Source organism: Oryzias melastigma, linkage group LG22 (genome assembly GCF_002922805.2).
Source record: "Oryzias melastigma strain HK-1 linkage group LG22, ASM292280v2, whole genome shotgun sequence".
NCBI lineage: Eukaryota > Metazoa > Chordata > Actinopteri > Beloniformes > Adrianichthyidae > Oryzias > Oryzias melastigma.
Genome location: NC_050533.1, coordinates 8,596,670 through 8,613,796, shown reverse-complemented (window position 1 = coordinate 8,613,796; position 17,127 = coordinate 8,596,670). Strand labels below are relative to the sequence as shown.

The following is a 17,127-nucleotide window of genomic DNA, read 5'->3' as shown; positions in this document are numbered from 1 at the left end:
CCCCCCCCCCCCCCCCCCCAATCTGTCATTTTTAATCCAGTTAGTCCAGAGTGACACACGTTGAGTAAGCCTGCCCTCATTTCCCAACATCCCTTTGTTTACACGCTCTTCCACTAGCTTACAGCCCCTCACATCCCCAATAAAACATTACTGATACACTGAAAATGGCTAGGAACAATTTTTATCTTAATTGTCTTTTTATGTCTTCCATCATGAGTAAAATACTATAACGTGTAAAAAAAAAAACATGATTTTTGTTGGAGTGTGTCTTTATGATTAGTAAAATCACAGCAGATTTTCCCCATAGTTGTTAAATCAAGTCTAAAAAATGAAAATTAGGCCTATCCTGTTGATATTTTGCCTGAAAAAGATGAAAAAAAAACAACAATAATACTCTCTAGTTCTTCAACTTCTGTGCATGCAGTCTGTGTGTTTCTGACTTTGGAGGAAAATATAAAAATGAGAAGGGTAAAAATGTTACACAATTTGAGAAAAAAGATACATTATGAATATATTTGAAATATAGATTAGAAAATTGAGAAGCTTAAAAGGACAATCAATAAGGAGCCGTGTTAGCTGCTTTTTGTCATAGTTTTGTGAATTGTTTTATGTGAATAATTATGTTTGTGTATAAATGTATATGTTAGTACATTTGTTTTGTTTTTCATGTCTGATTTATTTTGCAATTTAAAAAAAATCAAACTGCACAGATTTTATGATTTGATCACCCATCAATCAAAACAATTCCCAATTCAATTTGCAATTTGATCATCAATTTCCAAACTTCCAGAGGTGACCATCAGAGGCTGCGCAGTGAGCGCGTGCGAAGTGACAGAGTGTGAAAGGAAAAGTGGGACTGGAGCGGTGACGTTATCCGCTGCTGGAGGGACGGAGGGAGGGAGGGAGAAAGACGGAGGGCAGGACTCCATTAAACCGACGCTGGCTGGAAAACTGTTTGGGATACTTCACTTCTTCTTCTTTAGCGAGTTCTCCTGGGCTTTTGTTCCCGTATTTGCTCCCAGAAAAGACACAATACATGATTTAAGGAACGGATAAGTCGCTTTGAACCGTGTTGCAAACAGTTTGAGTGTTTTTCGTCTCGGTGAAGGTGAGTGTCCACATTTAAATCTTTCGTCCTCAGAAGCTTTGCTCGCCGGACGCTATGAAATAGATTTTTAAAAAACACATTTTCTTGTCGGTTTAGCTTTTTCTTACTTTGGGGTAATATTTTGACTGTTTTCCCCCGCTCTAAAGCGGCTTTCTGCTCCTTTTCCTCCCACTTTTTCCTTCGTGAACTTGCTCCTTTAGCGGAGGACTAACGTGCTCGCAGCTGGGAGCTGTTGAACGGGCTGTGCTTACATAATTAACCTCCCTGCTTATTTGTGAGACTGCCTTTACCGTTACTTTTTAACAGGTGAAGCGGCGCGTTGGGCGACGCCAAATGTTTTTTAAATGCCCCAAAGCCTTTGTTCTGTTGTCTTTCTCGCCTGTTTTCACCGTCGAGCTCAGCTCTGGAGCTCAGGCTCCTCTCAAAGACTGACACAAGCTATAGGGAAACTTTTTGGCGGCGACTTCCTACGACTAAAACTCCTAGATTGGGTTCAAAACTGGATTTAATCCTCCTTTTTGGGGGTTCAAAATCATAAATAAAAGCTAAGCTACTATTATAAAATATATCGGCATCTACATTATTTAACTGTTCTGGCAAAGTTGCACTCCAACTTTATTTTTGATTAATTTTTAAATTGTTCCCAATAGTATTTCAATTAAGACCATGCATTTTTTTCTTAAAATCAAAAAGTTTTATATTTTTAAAACATATTTTCTGCAGAGTGACAAGACTCAATCGCCTCTGAGTTGTGGGCGGGACAGTTGGGCGGAAGTAAGCCTTCACTGATATCCCATCATCCCTTTGTTTACATTCTGGTTATGTCTGAATTCCCACTTTAATCCCTAACTACTATAAACCTATGTAGTGCGAGATTATTTAGTGCCCTAGATTTTAAAAGCAATTCTGAGAGGATGTGCACTACTTTTTTTTTTTTTGTTTTTTTGAAAGTGAAAATCGAATCAATACAAACATTTCACCACGTCTATTTGTGACTCCACTCTGTCCTGATGATAAAAAATCTGGTCAGTTTATTAAACAATTACATTTAAATGCATTGTGGTCTATATTCGAGTATTGATGCCCCCTAGTTTTTTGCAAAGACGTCGGGTACATTTCTTGTACACTCGATTTTGCGATTATAGATTCGGACAGCCCTAGAAGATGGCAAATGCACCATATAGTGCACTATGTAGTGAGTAGTGAATTCAGACATACCCTCTCTTCCGTTAGCTTACAGCCCCTCACTCGAGCTAACATTAGCCACATGCCAGCTCAGATGAGGAAAATGTATATGGATCTATTTGCGCTGATAACATGTTGGGGTTGTGAGGGGCTGTAAGCTAGTAGTTCTGCTTATAACTCAGTGGTGAATTTATAAGGAACTACTGCTGCTCTGCCGAAAATAGGTCTTAAAGGGGCTACGCCATGCCAAATCAACTTTTTTAGCATTTAAATGTGTTATAATGTTTATTTATCACTTCAAACAACCGTAAAGTGGTATTTTGATTCATTCCTCTAAAAACCTGCGCTCTGAGAACCAGCCCCCCAAAACAAGGGGATCCCCATAGACAAATGAGGAATAGCCCCTTCCAAGAAGAGTCTGTGCTGCCAGCACCGCCCCAGGCTAACACAAACACCCACTTTTTCTGCTTAGCTAGCGCTTATCAAAAAACCACTTTCATTTTATATGCACAACACCGAATATCTTCCAATTGTGTCTCCAGTTTCTGCTGAGTCTAACAGGTGGCCTCGCACTTTTAAGACACCCCACCCCCGGTTGACGCAGGTTGTCTGTGGTATTTGTGTTGTCAAGAAACGCTCATTCTATTTAGCGTTTAAACTTGGTGCGGTGGCATACGCCAAAGAACATTCTGGTAGGAATCTGCACGCCATTTTTGGAGTGGATCCTAAACGTATCTGAGAATGATGCAAGGTCGCTTAATTGATACAAGCCAGAGTTGATGGGGCTTTTACCCCCTCCCACAACAGGAGAAATACATTCTGGTATGATACTACCTTGGCACAACAACTGTCATAGGTTGACATCATGAAACGGGCTGCACCCACAAGAAGCGAAAAATAACAAATTTTTCATTTATAGTTTCATGTCCCAACAGTTATATATGATCATAAATTGAAAAAGTTTACTCTAATTTTTGGCTTTCTTTCTGTAAGGATGGCTCTGGATGGGATCCGGATGCCCGATGGCTGCTATGCCGACGGCACATGGGAGCTGAAGATGCATGTCACCGACCTCCACAGGGACGTGTCGCTGAGGGTCACCGGGGAAATCCATATTGGTGGAGTTATGCTCAAACTGGTGGAAAAATTAGGTATGCACGCACTACACTGCTTTTGAGATCGGTTTAGATGTAATGGGAACATAAAGGCATGACTGGAGAATTTTGACTCGTGAGAGCACTTTACCATGACTTGTTTTTCACTGCAAATGAGTTAAATTGAAAGACATAATTCCTTGTTATGCTGGGCTGCCTGCACTGTTTCTGTGTTATCAAAGCCTGACTTGTGTTATCTTGTATTTGTTGGGTATAAATAGCATTTTTGGTCAAAACAAACACCATATTAAGAAACCGAATTCCACCAAAGGTAAACACTGTGAAAAGTACATATTGTAAACCGACCAAAGAGAATAACTACATTGCACAACTTTGTCATAATAGTATAAAAAAAAAGAGCTACATTTGTTTTTCTCCTAGAATACCTTGAATAAATGTATGAAACCACAGGGTAGGGATTGGTTAAGCAACACTAAAGAAAGTGTTTTTGGAGTTACAAAGCAGTCTTTTAAAAATCTGTGCAGATCATTTATTTACCATGAAAGTTAATATTTGTTTCTGTGCTGAAGCTGTGCTTCTGCTCCTTGTTAATGAGCAGCACATATGCATTAGCAGCTCAAGGTATAAAGCAGCCACACATGGTTTCCCTCCCCCATCTCTTCCCTCCACTGTTCTGAAACTGCAGATATGCACTTGACAAATTCTGGTTCTCATATAAGAGCCCTCTGTCCCAGCTACTTGAACACTGCCTTGTTTGATAGTGGAGAAAAGGTCAGAGCTGTTTAGGAGTGACAGTTTGCTGTGTGGCAATGGTGCTCAGATGCACAGAATTCCTGCAGTGCTCCAAGGGTTTATTCCCTGCCCATGATCCTGTTTTTAGATCTCCTGTTGGACGGCCACATAAGTGAGGTCTTTGTTCTCTCTGATCGTCATTGCTTGCCAGCATCTATGCTAGACTAGGGCAGCGTTGGTTGCATGTGTGGGATGACATGAATGCCTCTCAAACCCAGCTTGTTGTTGGGAGTTTTATTTATGCCTTTGCTGACTTCTCTCAATGAAACGTTGGCCGACTTGGAATTGCCTGTCTACCCCTTTGGCTTCTCCTTATTCCTATTTATTCCTCCAAGCGGAGAGATGTAGGAAAAATAGGGTCTTCAAATTCGGACATTACTAACACTTGATGATGTCAATAGTTGCCGGTCATCTATGTTAGCGCGCAACTACCAGCGATCGAAAAACACATTATTGGTTTTATAACATTAAAACTAAAACTCATTACTTACTCACATCCCTACTGACTTCTCCTTTAAAAAAACACTTTCAGACACCCCTACAGCTTCAAATGCCCTGATTGGAGCTATAGGGAGTAGCTATAGGGGTAGGGAAACAATTCAGATTCAGCCAGTGGTAAAACATTGGAGATTTTTTTTAATGGTCTATTTCTTGTGTCCTAGCAGAACTGGTGAGGTAATGGTTTTATTTTTCTGTAGTTCCTTTTATTATTATTGACATGGAGACATTATTTGTCTCTAGAGGGTTTTTATAGTTTTGTCTCTTTGGTTACATCTAATTTCTGCTTTTCTTGGGGGATGTTGGTATTTGTATGTTCATCTTAGACTTGTTCATTCAAATTCACAAATGTGCAGTTGGTTCTTTTACCATGTATGCATTCAAGTCTTCGTGTTTTGAACGAGTTCTGCGAAGTATTTGTCAAATTAACGGAAACTTCCTGTTGTGTAGCAGAACTCTATCTTGTTTTGTGTTTTAGAGAGTGTTTATTTCTTCTTGTTTTGTCCTGAAACAACCAGTTGTTTTGTGTTGTGATTGTTAACCTATATGTGGGTTTTCCACATGGTCTCTCAACCGGTCATGTTTCCATTCATTGTGAGCCCTTTGGTGCTCAGAAGATATCTCTCTTCAACAGTTGTTCCCATCAGTTTTGTACACTTGTTTTAAGACTTTTTGCTCATCTGTACTTGACTCATCAGTCCAGCAGCTAAAAACTCACTTGTAGTCATCAACTTTATCAGAATCTCTTATCTAAAGTGTTTTCCTATAACTTCCCAAGTCTGGATGTGCTTTATTATTGTATCAGATGGATTGTAAAGGTTGCTTAAGCTGATTTTATTTCCACAAATTGTTTTAATTTGTGATACTTGATACCTTAAGGTGTAGTTTTAGTTTTTTTTTTTTTCTGTACAAAAAGAATCTGTTATGATTGATTTTTGAAATGTATCTCCTTTTTAACGTCTTTGTTGCTCAAATTTCAGTTTTTCATTCAGCTGTGGTTCCCTTTAGAATGTAACATTTTTGTAAAACGGCTCATTTCCTTCTTCTGATGGACATAGCTCGTACTGGAGCACGTGCTCCCCCATGTGAGGCTGGTTGCGTGGGTCGGTGGGTGTGCTTCATCCACATGTATCCTGCTTCCATCATCGGCTCTTCATGTGCTCTGCAGGTCTCTTATCCACACTGGAGGCTCAGATGGCCTTCGATAATGGATTAAATAGACAAATGCCAGGAAGGCACTTAGTATTGATCACCATAACGCACACGGCTTCCATTTTCCTGCAAACCTCCCACAGAGCAGTATTTAAAGCCAGCTGATTAAGCACCTCCCAGTCCCTGGCACTTGTAAATCCTTTCATCATTCCATTGCTTTCCATCACACTTCCTTTCTCTGACATTGTTGATGCTTTTCTTTAAGAGATGTTCCATTAGGCTTTGACAACAAACATCTGAAAAAAAGCAACAACTTGCTGCTGTTTTATTGAATTCAAAGCTTTACTGAGGAATTAGCTTTTAGGTTTGATCGCCTCTAAGAGTACAGTGTCCATTTATAATAGAAACAACACATTTCCAATAATGGTACAAACCACTTAAAAAGCAGGGTTTACGAGCTAAAAACAGGCATTAGGGTTGAGAATGTTGTTGTACTGATGTTATGACCGCTTATTTTGGCTTTTGATACAAGTGGAGAAGAGAAGGAAGGAAAACCGGAGAGGAGGAGGAGGTTAAGGAGAGCCTCTTTTTGGTGTCTCTCCTGTTTGTGACGTTAACCATGCTGCTAGAATTCCATAAAAGTCTTCAATGAAGCAGGAAATGACTTCCAGGGATTGGCATGTTGCTCTCTGGTGGCTGCTGTCATTGGAGGAATCTCTGCTGCTTGCCTCATCTAACTCTCTTTAAAACCCTCCCTCTTTTTTCCTCTACTCCCATTTTTGCTCTACTCTCTATATTTAACTTTGAAAAAAAAGTTTATATAGAAACATTAAAAAAGAAAAAAAAACGTTTAGTGTTTTGAGACATAAGTATTGAAATAAACAACTTTAAAACACTTACCAGATGTACTAGAGGTTTGTTAATCAGTAAAAACACAGAAGAACACTCAGTTCTGACCCAGGTTCATGTACTCTGACTGTTCATTATTCCAAAAATAGAACCTGAGCAAAATAATTGGCCTTGTGTGACTCGGCTAGTACGTGTGCTTGTTTCCAGTCAGGGGTCTGCGAGTTTTGGGCATTGAACCCAACACCAGTCTGCCACAGACAACTTTTTCCAGATGACTGTGAAAACTTGCATTTGGGCCAACATCAGTGGATGTGATTCAGCCCTTTTACAAGTTTCACTTAGAAATTGCTGTAAGCTTTTGCTTGAAAACATTTTTTTGCATAATAATAATGAGTTTCGGTTTGTAATATACGTTTTATGGATGTGGTGGTCACCAGGAGATGACTTTGATTGGACAATAGAGTCCAGGTTTCATTAGGAAACAGGCGCTGTTTAACAGGATGTTGTACTTCCTTTGGGTTTTTTTTTAATGCACCTTCTACATTTTCTCTGCCTTCCTGCCTTTTTGGTCATTGTCGCATATTTCTTAGATTGTGGTGAAATGTAGCGGCTGACATCGTTTTTCCTGACTCAGGGTGAAGGATGAGTGGGTTTTTGGTTTAAGTCTCTTTTCATCAGGATTGAATTGATGTGCAGCTGCAATGCTACTTTTTATGTTTGTACCATTTTGCCGTGACACACTCACAACAGATATATTGCAGTGTGTTATAAGATTCATGGATTGTTACAGCAGAAAGGGTCTAAAAGATTTGTCAGTGTGTAGTGAAAAATGACCTGGCAGTCTGTCTGACCATCATGCTGTTTAATCTCTCTGACAGGAAGTAGTTAGTATAAGTGGTGGTCCTGCCCAGGCCAGAGCTTTCCTGTTTCCCTACCAAGATGCTGCTGTGATTGTGCTCCTTGGGGCTCAAGACCGCAGATGTGATCTTTTTGCAGTCAACGGTCTGCACACATACTCCCAGATTCTGGTCTTTTCTTTTGCTAGAAATGCTGAGAAGGTCCAGATAGTTGTTACAGTAATTATAAAGGTTTTGTATTGATTAAACAAATGCGGCGGCTAAGAAAACCTTTTTCATTTATAGAACAGCAACCATAGCCACTTTGAGAAAGACCACAACAGTTGTATTATTTTTCTGTGATATTCTTTTTGTGATAAAGATGAAAACATGAGGAAAATAAACCAGCTGGACTTGCTTTTCCACCTGTGATCTGTTGGGTTGTTAGAGAACTTTGATAATTGAAATTTTGAATCTTTCTGTTTCAGCTGAAGGGTAGATTTGACACTACTACCCTTGTGCTATTCTAGGCATGTTTACATTAAAAGTGGGGTCATCTGGACCCCACAACACAGCACGCTGAACATTTTTTTTCAATAATTTTTTTGTCTTCACTGGAATCCTGTTCACTTTTGTCATGGGAGGGATAACACATCAATGTAAGAGTGGGGTTATCTGGACCCCATAAGATAGTATGAGGGTTAATGTGAACCAGAGTTTATTTATCCAGATAATCCGGAACAAATTTTCAGTCTGAATACATGCAAGCGGACCCTGGTCTGGGATCAGGAACTGCTCTCTGACCCATCTTTCAAGTTGGTCTCGGTTTGTTTCCTATAGATCTGAACTTCGTTTTGGTCTTGGATTCCTCGGACTTCTGTTAAAAAAAATCCCATATCACCACAATAAGGAGACACAGCAACTAATTGAAATGTGGTCAGATGAATACAGACTCATTAAAACAACTTTTAACCTGATACACATTGCTTCTCTCTGTTTTCCGGAGAATCTATTTGTCATAAACACTTGACATCCTACCGTAATAGCTGTCGTCTAGCCAGTGAGAGGCTTCAACATGACCCAGCCGTACCAAAGTTGCAGTAAAAAGTGTTGAACCTGATGTTGATACTGACGTTGATACAGACGTTCAAAATTAATCAGTGATATATAAAGTTTGAAATATGTGAACTATGCCGACAAGGATTCCAAAGCGTAGGACTTCCGTAATTTAACTCTTGTTGCTTTGCCCCACCCTCATAATTCCTGGCCAATGACTGAATAGATCCTCAGTCACGTGGTTTTGTTCTGGAACAGAAAAAGTCCGCTTGGCGGCAGTCTGAATACAGACCAAATGCAAAGTTTAGGACTCGATCTGAAACAAACCAAGCGGAACAAATCATTTTTCCAGTCTGAATAGACTCTTAAGTATATATTTGAAGACATGTACACCTAAGTTTACTCTTGTAAAAATATCTTGTTTATTGATTTTCCCTATATCATGTGAAGCCTTTAAACACGTCTCAGTTTGGCATCTGAAACATGCAGTAAAATGAATTCTGATTGATTCTTCTAGGAAACTGAAGCGAGTTGTTTTTCTGTCCCTTTTACCTTCCTATAGTCTGTAGAGAACAGTGTAAGGAGGGAAAGGAAATATTAAACCTCCACATTGTTGCATTAACACCCCAAAGCTTTGTGTCACAGTGGTAAACTGATCTGGAGGCTTTTCTTTAGGTTTTCAGTTTGCATTTCATTCGTAACTCCCCAAAGCAGCAGGACTTTGTAAAGCCCTGATTGGTGGAGATTAATTGTTTTTTATTTGTTTTTTTTTTTTTTAAAGATTTTCTGTCATATCTGCTGTAATTAAGTCTATATTAATGTATTGTTTATTTGCAGAGTATTTTATGTGTTCAGGAAGTTTTTTTTCCATGATCACCTAAGTTGTGTAACAGTGTCTAACTTAAGTGGAAGGTACCAGACTAACAGTTTCTGGTCCTGATGGTTTGGCAGGATGTAAACATGGATGGTAGATATGAATGTCGTACATCTTCTCCATTGATCTTAGATTCCGAGTTTCTTTCTAATGTCATTATTCCTCCCGGGCTCCGAACACTTAATTGTATAAAGCTGTGTCAGGGCGGAGTATCCCACTGCTTTACTGCCTCGGGATTATGACACAAATGGATACAAACTGTGTCTCTAAGGAGGCTTCGTGTAATAGTTCTCCGGTCTTTCCTGGTCTGCGAGGCTGGTTCCTCCTAAATTTCATGTTCAGATTTTGTTTGAACCCCGCTCTGAGGAAAAGCTCTTACCGGCTTTTGCGGTTTTGTTTCTGGTTCAGTATCAAGTCTCACTTGTAAAATTGGATTTTTGTCCACTCTTTTGCCCAAGTTCTTCATCTCGAGCAGAGCCATTTGATCTCCTGCTGAGCTGTCAGATGAACCAGGACTGGGATGAGCCCCGATGGGAGGTTTCAGTGGAAACCTGAAGGGCCTGTTTATACTGGAAAAAAGGATTTGATTTAATCTCATATTTGTAAGAGAAAAAAAAATGCATTAGCATAGCTATATATTAATTAATTGTGGGTAGATTCACCTTTTGAAATAAAATAAATATAAACATTTAGCTAATTTGAAAGGGTTATTATTATTATTAATTTTTAAACCTCTTGGACCTAATATATTTGTGTTTTTTACCTTTCAAACAAGGCTTTTTAAGTGCTAACAAGAAAAAAGTTATTATAAAAACAAACTTACTAATTTTGAGATGCTTGATTCCATTACCTGATGTAAAGTTATTAAAAAAATAGCTCTTTTATTGTTGACATTAATTACAAATTAATAATTTACAACCAAATGTTTTTTTTTATGTTTAATTTGTGATGCAATTTATTTGATGAATAATTGATTAAAAAACAAAGGAAATAAAGTTTAAAGCATTTCAGTGCATATTAACTGTAACACTTAAAATTAGATTATATAGAACCAAGTTTAATGACTTTTTTTGCTATTATTATTTATTTATTTTTCTGCATGTTTTCACTGCAGACTGAGTGCACAGAAATGTTAATCTGCCGCATTGTAACATATATTGCACATTTGAGAACAAATAGATCTTGGGTTATGAAAGTTTAACCATTTAAAAAGAAATCTGTGGAATAAATAGTTGTAGAAAAGGACTATGTATTCATATAGTTTCATATATACAGCTTTTATTTTTATTATTATTTTTTTATTCTTCAGGAATAAATTATAGCAGTCAGTCTCAGATCAATACTTTCTCTTGATGAATAAATAACACTTTTATGACATTCAGCAAAGAGGATAAAACAATAAATCCTCCAGCTGTTTCCAAATAATTTATCCGAGAGGGAGAACATTGCTGACCAACAGCTGAATGCTGTCGAGCCAATTTAGCTTTATGTGAGCGGAAAACTGAGTTCAACTGGTTTATGTCAAATGAGATGAGCCTCTCATCACTTTGTGACAGTGTGGAGTTCAGATTCAGAATGTTAACCATTCGTGTTCTGCACTCTTAAGGGTGTATCCTCTGCTTTGAGCTATTTGCAGCAGGTTTATTCTGGTCTGTCTGCTCTTTTTTTTCCCCTCACCAACCTGTAATGATATGACCATAAAGATCTTCATAAATTGTTGCCAAGCATCACTGGACACTTTGATCTCCTCACATGGCACGGATACTGTCATCAGCCACCCTTTCAGCCTTTAGAGAACATGTTGTGTGTTTTTGTTCTGGCACAACCATATCTATCATGAGACTGTCAGCTACAAAAGGCCAGTAACAGTTGCTGCTGCTACTGAACAGTTGGCTACTATTATTCTCGTCATTGCAGACCCTCACCCTGCTTCTTAAGAGAAATGTATTTTAAAAAAGACTTTGTAGAGCTGGATCATCATAGAAGGAGAAGTCCAACCAACCTGTGCTTTGTGTTTTTGTTGTGGATGGAAACAAGCTGTCACCTCACACCGTTGCCCCTGCGGCGTCAGCCGGAGATCACCAAGGAAACGGCATGAGCAGTTTCACTAGCCTGTAACGTTTTATCAGCTGATGTCTTAGTCTGATATAAAGCGACTTAGATGTATGTTTTGATCTGAGGGTTAATAGATTTTCTCTTAACAATCACAGCAATACCTTTCTAATTAAAATAGAATATATTTTTTCATAATTAGTGTTGGTTAGAGGTGGGAATCATGAGGCACCTCACGATTCAATTCGATTACAATTCAGAAGGTAACGATTAATTTATAAAACAATTATCAATGCATCCCAGATCTGCGTTTTTTTCTCTTTACTACAAGACCAATATTACTTGCTTTTCTCCACTTAAGGGCATTATTAAGTAAAGATAAAATCAGTATACTTATAGTATACAGTATATATTTTGTTTGATAATCAAAAAATTTTCACTGAATCAAAAGGGACAATTTTACCCTGAACTCAACAACCTTAAATAAGATAAATTTTACATTTTATCACTAGACCAGCTTTAATGAAACACTCTTTAATTCATGTAAAAAAAAAAATTAAGTGTCTGGCTTGCTGCACATTATGATTTTGCAAATGTGTTAGTGTTCCCTACATAATTGATTTTGATGTGACATAACTTACACACCACGTGGCTTTTGTCCAATTGATCCTCGACGTTATAAAATCTGAAATCCTAACAAACTGTTGCTTTAAGCAAAATCTGGGCTGGTTGGATGACTGAATCTGGAAGGTCAACCATGTTTATGTGCTCTTCAGAAACCTCAGAGCGAAAAATGCTTCACATTTAGTTCCGCTTGTTGCTTTTACTTCAAATCATATGCATGTTTTGATGATCAGTAATTTAAAATTCTTAAAATAATTCTGAATTGTTTATGGATCATAATCGATGCATCTAAAAATATATTTTTCTACTAATATTTTTTTATGAATTTACACTAAAAATAAGAAGTTCTTCTAGGTTTACAACATTTTTACTCTCTTGTTTTCTAAAATGTTCACTTTTAGTCAAATCTTTACATGACAAAAGACATGCTAAGCTGATGCCTCTTAGGGCTGGGCTTAAAAAAATCAATTGATGTTGAATTGATCTGTCCTGGAAAAAAATCAATATTAATTCATCAAATCAATGAATCAATTTTTCGTTAAAGTCTTTTTTTTCACAGACAAAATACTATTGATATCTATATTGGTTAGTTTCAATTTAAAAAATTAGGAATCCATTGAATCATGAATTGGTTTATTAATGTGATTTCAATCCCTGTATTGTGTGGTTAAGAGAAGCCGTCACGCTTTTCAAATGGGCACCATACCATACATCTAGGCAAGACCATGATTAACATGGCTGAGCTTGTGTAAGAATACATATAAGTTAAAGTTTTATAGTCTTATGTTTTTTCTCATTAATTAAATAGTAATGGAATAAAAAACAAATAATTAGTTTTTTCCAATTTATTTGCTCATTTATTGATATCTTAGAATGTAAAAATGAAAAGCAACTGTGTCTAAAGTTAAAAAGTACTAGGGGTATGTTTGATAAAAACACGTATCCTTCCTTACATTCCGTTTTATTCTTTTTCCCAACAGCCTTTTGTTCCTTGCTGTTCTGCAGCTTGTTGCAGTGATGAGCTCCTCCCATGTCCTCTGCTTGTCCTCTTCATCCCTCCCTTCCTTCATTCCACTTTCCTCATCCTCCCCAATGTTGTCCTGTCTCCTCTGCCTCGAAGACGGCCCTCCATAAACATAGCTGCCTTTTTATGTAAACAGCTCAGATACTCTGAGCAGAAGTGATGTGAGGGAGAAGAAAGGGGGCACTCTTCAGTCTCTAATATTGTCACAGTAAAAGCCTTTAAAACCGAGTGCAACAAATCACTTCATGCTTGATTCTGTTGATTGCCTGTTTCAAAAGTTATTTTATTCTGTTTATTTAAAAGAATGGTAGCAGTCCTGGTTTGTGGTGGTACATGAGAAGCACTGTTTGTCTGAATATATTCAGTAATTTAGCTGAAATAAACGCCTGTATTGATGAATGTATAAACCTTTTTTAACAGAAGTATACTTCAATCTATCATTTTTCACATGGTTTCTCGTCCTTTTTGCCTCCCCCCTTTTCTCTCAAGCCCTTCACATTATGCTTTGCACGTACGCACACAGAATGTTGGTCCACATTTGATGAACCCAATTACTTAGGCCCCCCCATTCCTGGCTGCTGCATTACGTCAGACTTGGCAGACTGTATTTTTAGCTGCTAGATGCCGTTGACCCTCTCTCCTTCTCTCTGTGGATTGAGTTACCACCTTATTACTGAAAGAGTCCAATGCAAGCCCATCTCAGCTGGCATTATCCAATCACAACACATCCAACCACTGAGTGAATGCACAAGCAGGGACTGGGGAGGTTCTGTCCAACGAGGTTTTGGACCATCATAAAGAAGCAGGGACCACAGGGAGCCGTGTTGTAACCAAGATCGGCCTGTCCATGCATTCATGCTGCAGATTATGTGGGAGAAATGTAGACCTGAGTGTGAGAGAGCTTCTATAGAGTATGGTCTGTGGTAGAGACACGAGTGCCAGATGTAAATGTTAGCCGTTTCAGCTCAGACACCAGAAATTACAAGGTTCATGTAGGAAAAACTGCAGGCAAAGTTATGAAAATACATTTAAGATTATTTTCTTTTTTTTTTCTTTTTCCTCCATGCTCCCTCTCATTAGTTCGGCCTTTTAATAGCTTGTAGGAAACTTGAGGGTGTAGTTATGCTGATGGTAGCAATGAAGCTGTGTTCTGCACAGCTGAGGCATCAGGAAGCAGCGATGACAGCTAGCCCTCCTGCTGCTCAAGTATGTCGCACAGACCCGGAAAACTGGGAATGGTTGGCACCAAATATCCAAGTGGTTTCCCAGTTTATACAACAGCATAAAACCAACAGCTTGACAAACAACAGTCGCCCTCAACTCTTCTCAGTGTTGGTCACTTCTCTTCTTAATCTTCTGTCTTAATCAGTGTTTGAATATTTATAGCTGCTATTTTCTGTATTCGGTGGGATTTTACAGTCTTTTCCACTCATTCCGTGTTTTTCTGACACAGTTCTAATGCCAGCGTTCACAATTAATGCATGTGTCTTTTGTTGAAAATAGGTCAAAACTGCAACAGCTGCAGTTGGTGGTTAGCACTCTTGGCTCACGGTGAAAGTTTGAATACCGACTGGGTTCTTTTATGAGGAGTTTGCATGTTCTCCCCATGTGCATGCTTTGGTTTTCCATTGGGACTTCCTCCCACAGTCCCAAACCATGGTTCATAGGTTGATTAGTGTGTCTAAATTGTATATGTGACCCTGCAGTGGACCGACGAGCTGTCCAGGTTGTTCCTCACCTTTGCCCTGCAAGTAGATGTAATAGATTCCAGCAGCATCTGTGACTCTGCACAGGAATAAGTGGAAACAGAAAAAGAATGATTGAAAAGTATATTTTTGTCTAAATGGTTTAAAGCAAATAGAATATCCAGTTTAATTTTGTCCACTAGAACAAGACTTTTATTCATTTTCTAAACCCGTTTTGTCTTTTTCGGGGTCAGGGGGTGCAGGTCACCAGTCACTAGTCTGTCTCATGGCCACACTTGCACACCTACATTTAATTAATTAATTCATTAATTTAGAGTAACCAGATAACCTATAAAATAATACTGAAAATAGCACATAAAACAGATAATAAAATTAATATTGGGTAGAAATGATATAAATTGCGTCAAAATGTATCTTGGACATATTGGCTGATGAAAGTGTACTAATGTGCTGTAATATTATATTTATAATTTTGTTAAATGAACTTGTTCTTTAACTTTTCTAAATATAAATGTACATACACAGAGTTTAAAACATAAACTTTTAACATTTATAAAGTTTGTTTAATGTTATAAAATAATTTATAACAACATGGCTTGAATTGACATTGATAATGATCCACTCCAATTAAAATTGTATCTTTGGAGTTTTTAACATGTTCTTGTAGCATTTTTCTAATGAAGGCAGGCATGTATAAAATAATTTAAGATTAAAACTTAAGATTAAATTGTGTTGGATCAGGGGCAGATGAAAAAACTTGAGTTTGTGATGCTGTAACTGCCATGGGTGGATCAAAATGTCTCTTCTCTACAACTCTGATTAATCCATTTGCAGATAAATTGATCCATGTACGTCTTCGTTTTCCTCAGCTGACATGGCCTCCAACCTGTACGGCTGGATTGCTCTGATATTGCTCTTTTTTTCTTTTTCTTTTTTTTTTTTTTTTTGGTACGCTGATGCTAGCTTGGGCTTGTGAGGTGCTATAAGCTAGCGGAAAAGAGTATAAACAAAGGGCTGATGGTAAACTAGCGAGGCTAACTTCCGTGCCAACATTCCCATCCTCAAATCAGAGGCAAATTTCTAATGAACTACTGCTGTTCTGCAGAAAATATGTCTTAAAAATGACAGGGTTTTTTATTTGGTCTAAAAACTGATAATTATAATTAACCCTCGGGCTCTTATGGGGTCCAGATGACCCCACTGTTACATTGATGTTTGATCCCTCCCATGACAAAGGTGGACAGGATTGGACCCCAGTGAAGATAACTGGTGAAGATAAATTATTGAAAAAAAAAGTTCAGCACGCTGTCTTGTAGGGTCCAGATGACTCTACTTTTAATGTAAACATGCCAATGACAGCACCAGGATCATGTGCTGGGAACGATTTTACAATAGAAAAAAGCTGGAGTGGGATTTTCTACATCTACTTTTCTACTACATCTTAACACAGTTCAGTTTAGTTCTTGAATTCACTCTGGAATTGTTTTTATTTATGCCCAACTTGCGTACCCTATTGTATATAACTTTTTCTCTGTTTTCATCTTGTTTTAATAAATCAAAATACGTGATCTGTATTCAAACAATAAAATTGGGAAGGTCAGATCATCCTCTAAATCTACACAGTTCTTTCTCTCTTTTGATATTTTTGTGTCAAAAACGTCAGCTTTGTCATTTTTTCTCATTTTTTTATTTTTCCATATCTGATCAAGAAGCTGCTCTTCTTTATTACGTTATGTTCCTTTTAAGCCCCAACACTGATGTTGCAGTTCTGGAGATAAAACTGGTCTTATAAAATGTTTTGATTTATGGGTGACAGAAATTATTAGACTTCTGTGGCCATGGCGACTCAGTGATGCTGAGGATAAGCTGCAGATGCAATCAAAGCGTTGGTTGGTTGATAGAAGCAGCTGAAGTGCTTTAATAAAAACTTCAACATTCAAGTAAAATCTCTAGTTTTGATACTCGATCCATTTGTAGTCTTGTAGTCTCATTCATTCTACAACTAAAGGAGCTATGACGTAGATGCATTGTACAACTAATAAATAAATAAATATGATTAGTAAGGAGTTGTGCCTCTTTAGCGTTTCCTGAAATGTTTATCTAATAGAATATGAGTCCAGGTCTAAACCAGGTGAGGAGCAAAGCAAATGTTTTGTTCTTGCTTCTTGAGGTCTCACATGTACACCATGAGATCACAGGTCTGTCTGTGTGGCGCTGAGCCTTTACAGAGCAAAAGCCTGCAAGGTATGTGAGTCT

The 17,127-nt window shown here is 38.0% G+C and overlaps 1 protein-coding gene across 5 annotated transcripts in view; it reads left to right on the top strand.

Moving 5' to 3' along the window:
• The first annotated feature begins 881 nt into the window (after positions 1–881).
• The window catches only part of fermt2 (fermitin family member 2), a 40,568-nt gene continuing 24,322 nt past the window's right edge, over positions 882–17,127 (top strand). For 2 of the 5 annotated variants that reach the window (XM_024290277.2, XM_036209890.1), the window contains exons 1-2: positions 882–1,108; positions 3,287–3,444. In XM_024290277.2, coding sequence (XP_024146045.1) covers positions 3,288–3,444 — 157 coding nt within the window. In that variant the 5' untranslated portion in view covers positions 882–1,108; position 3,287. The remainder of the gene's footprint in view (positions 1,109–3,286; positions 3,445–17,127) is intronic. The other 3 variants (XM_024290434.2, XM_024290362.2, XM_024290513.2) reach the window with 2 other exon arrangements.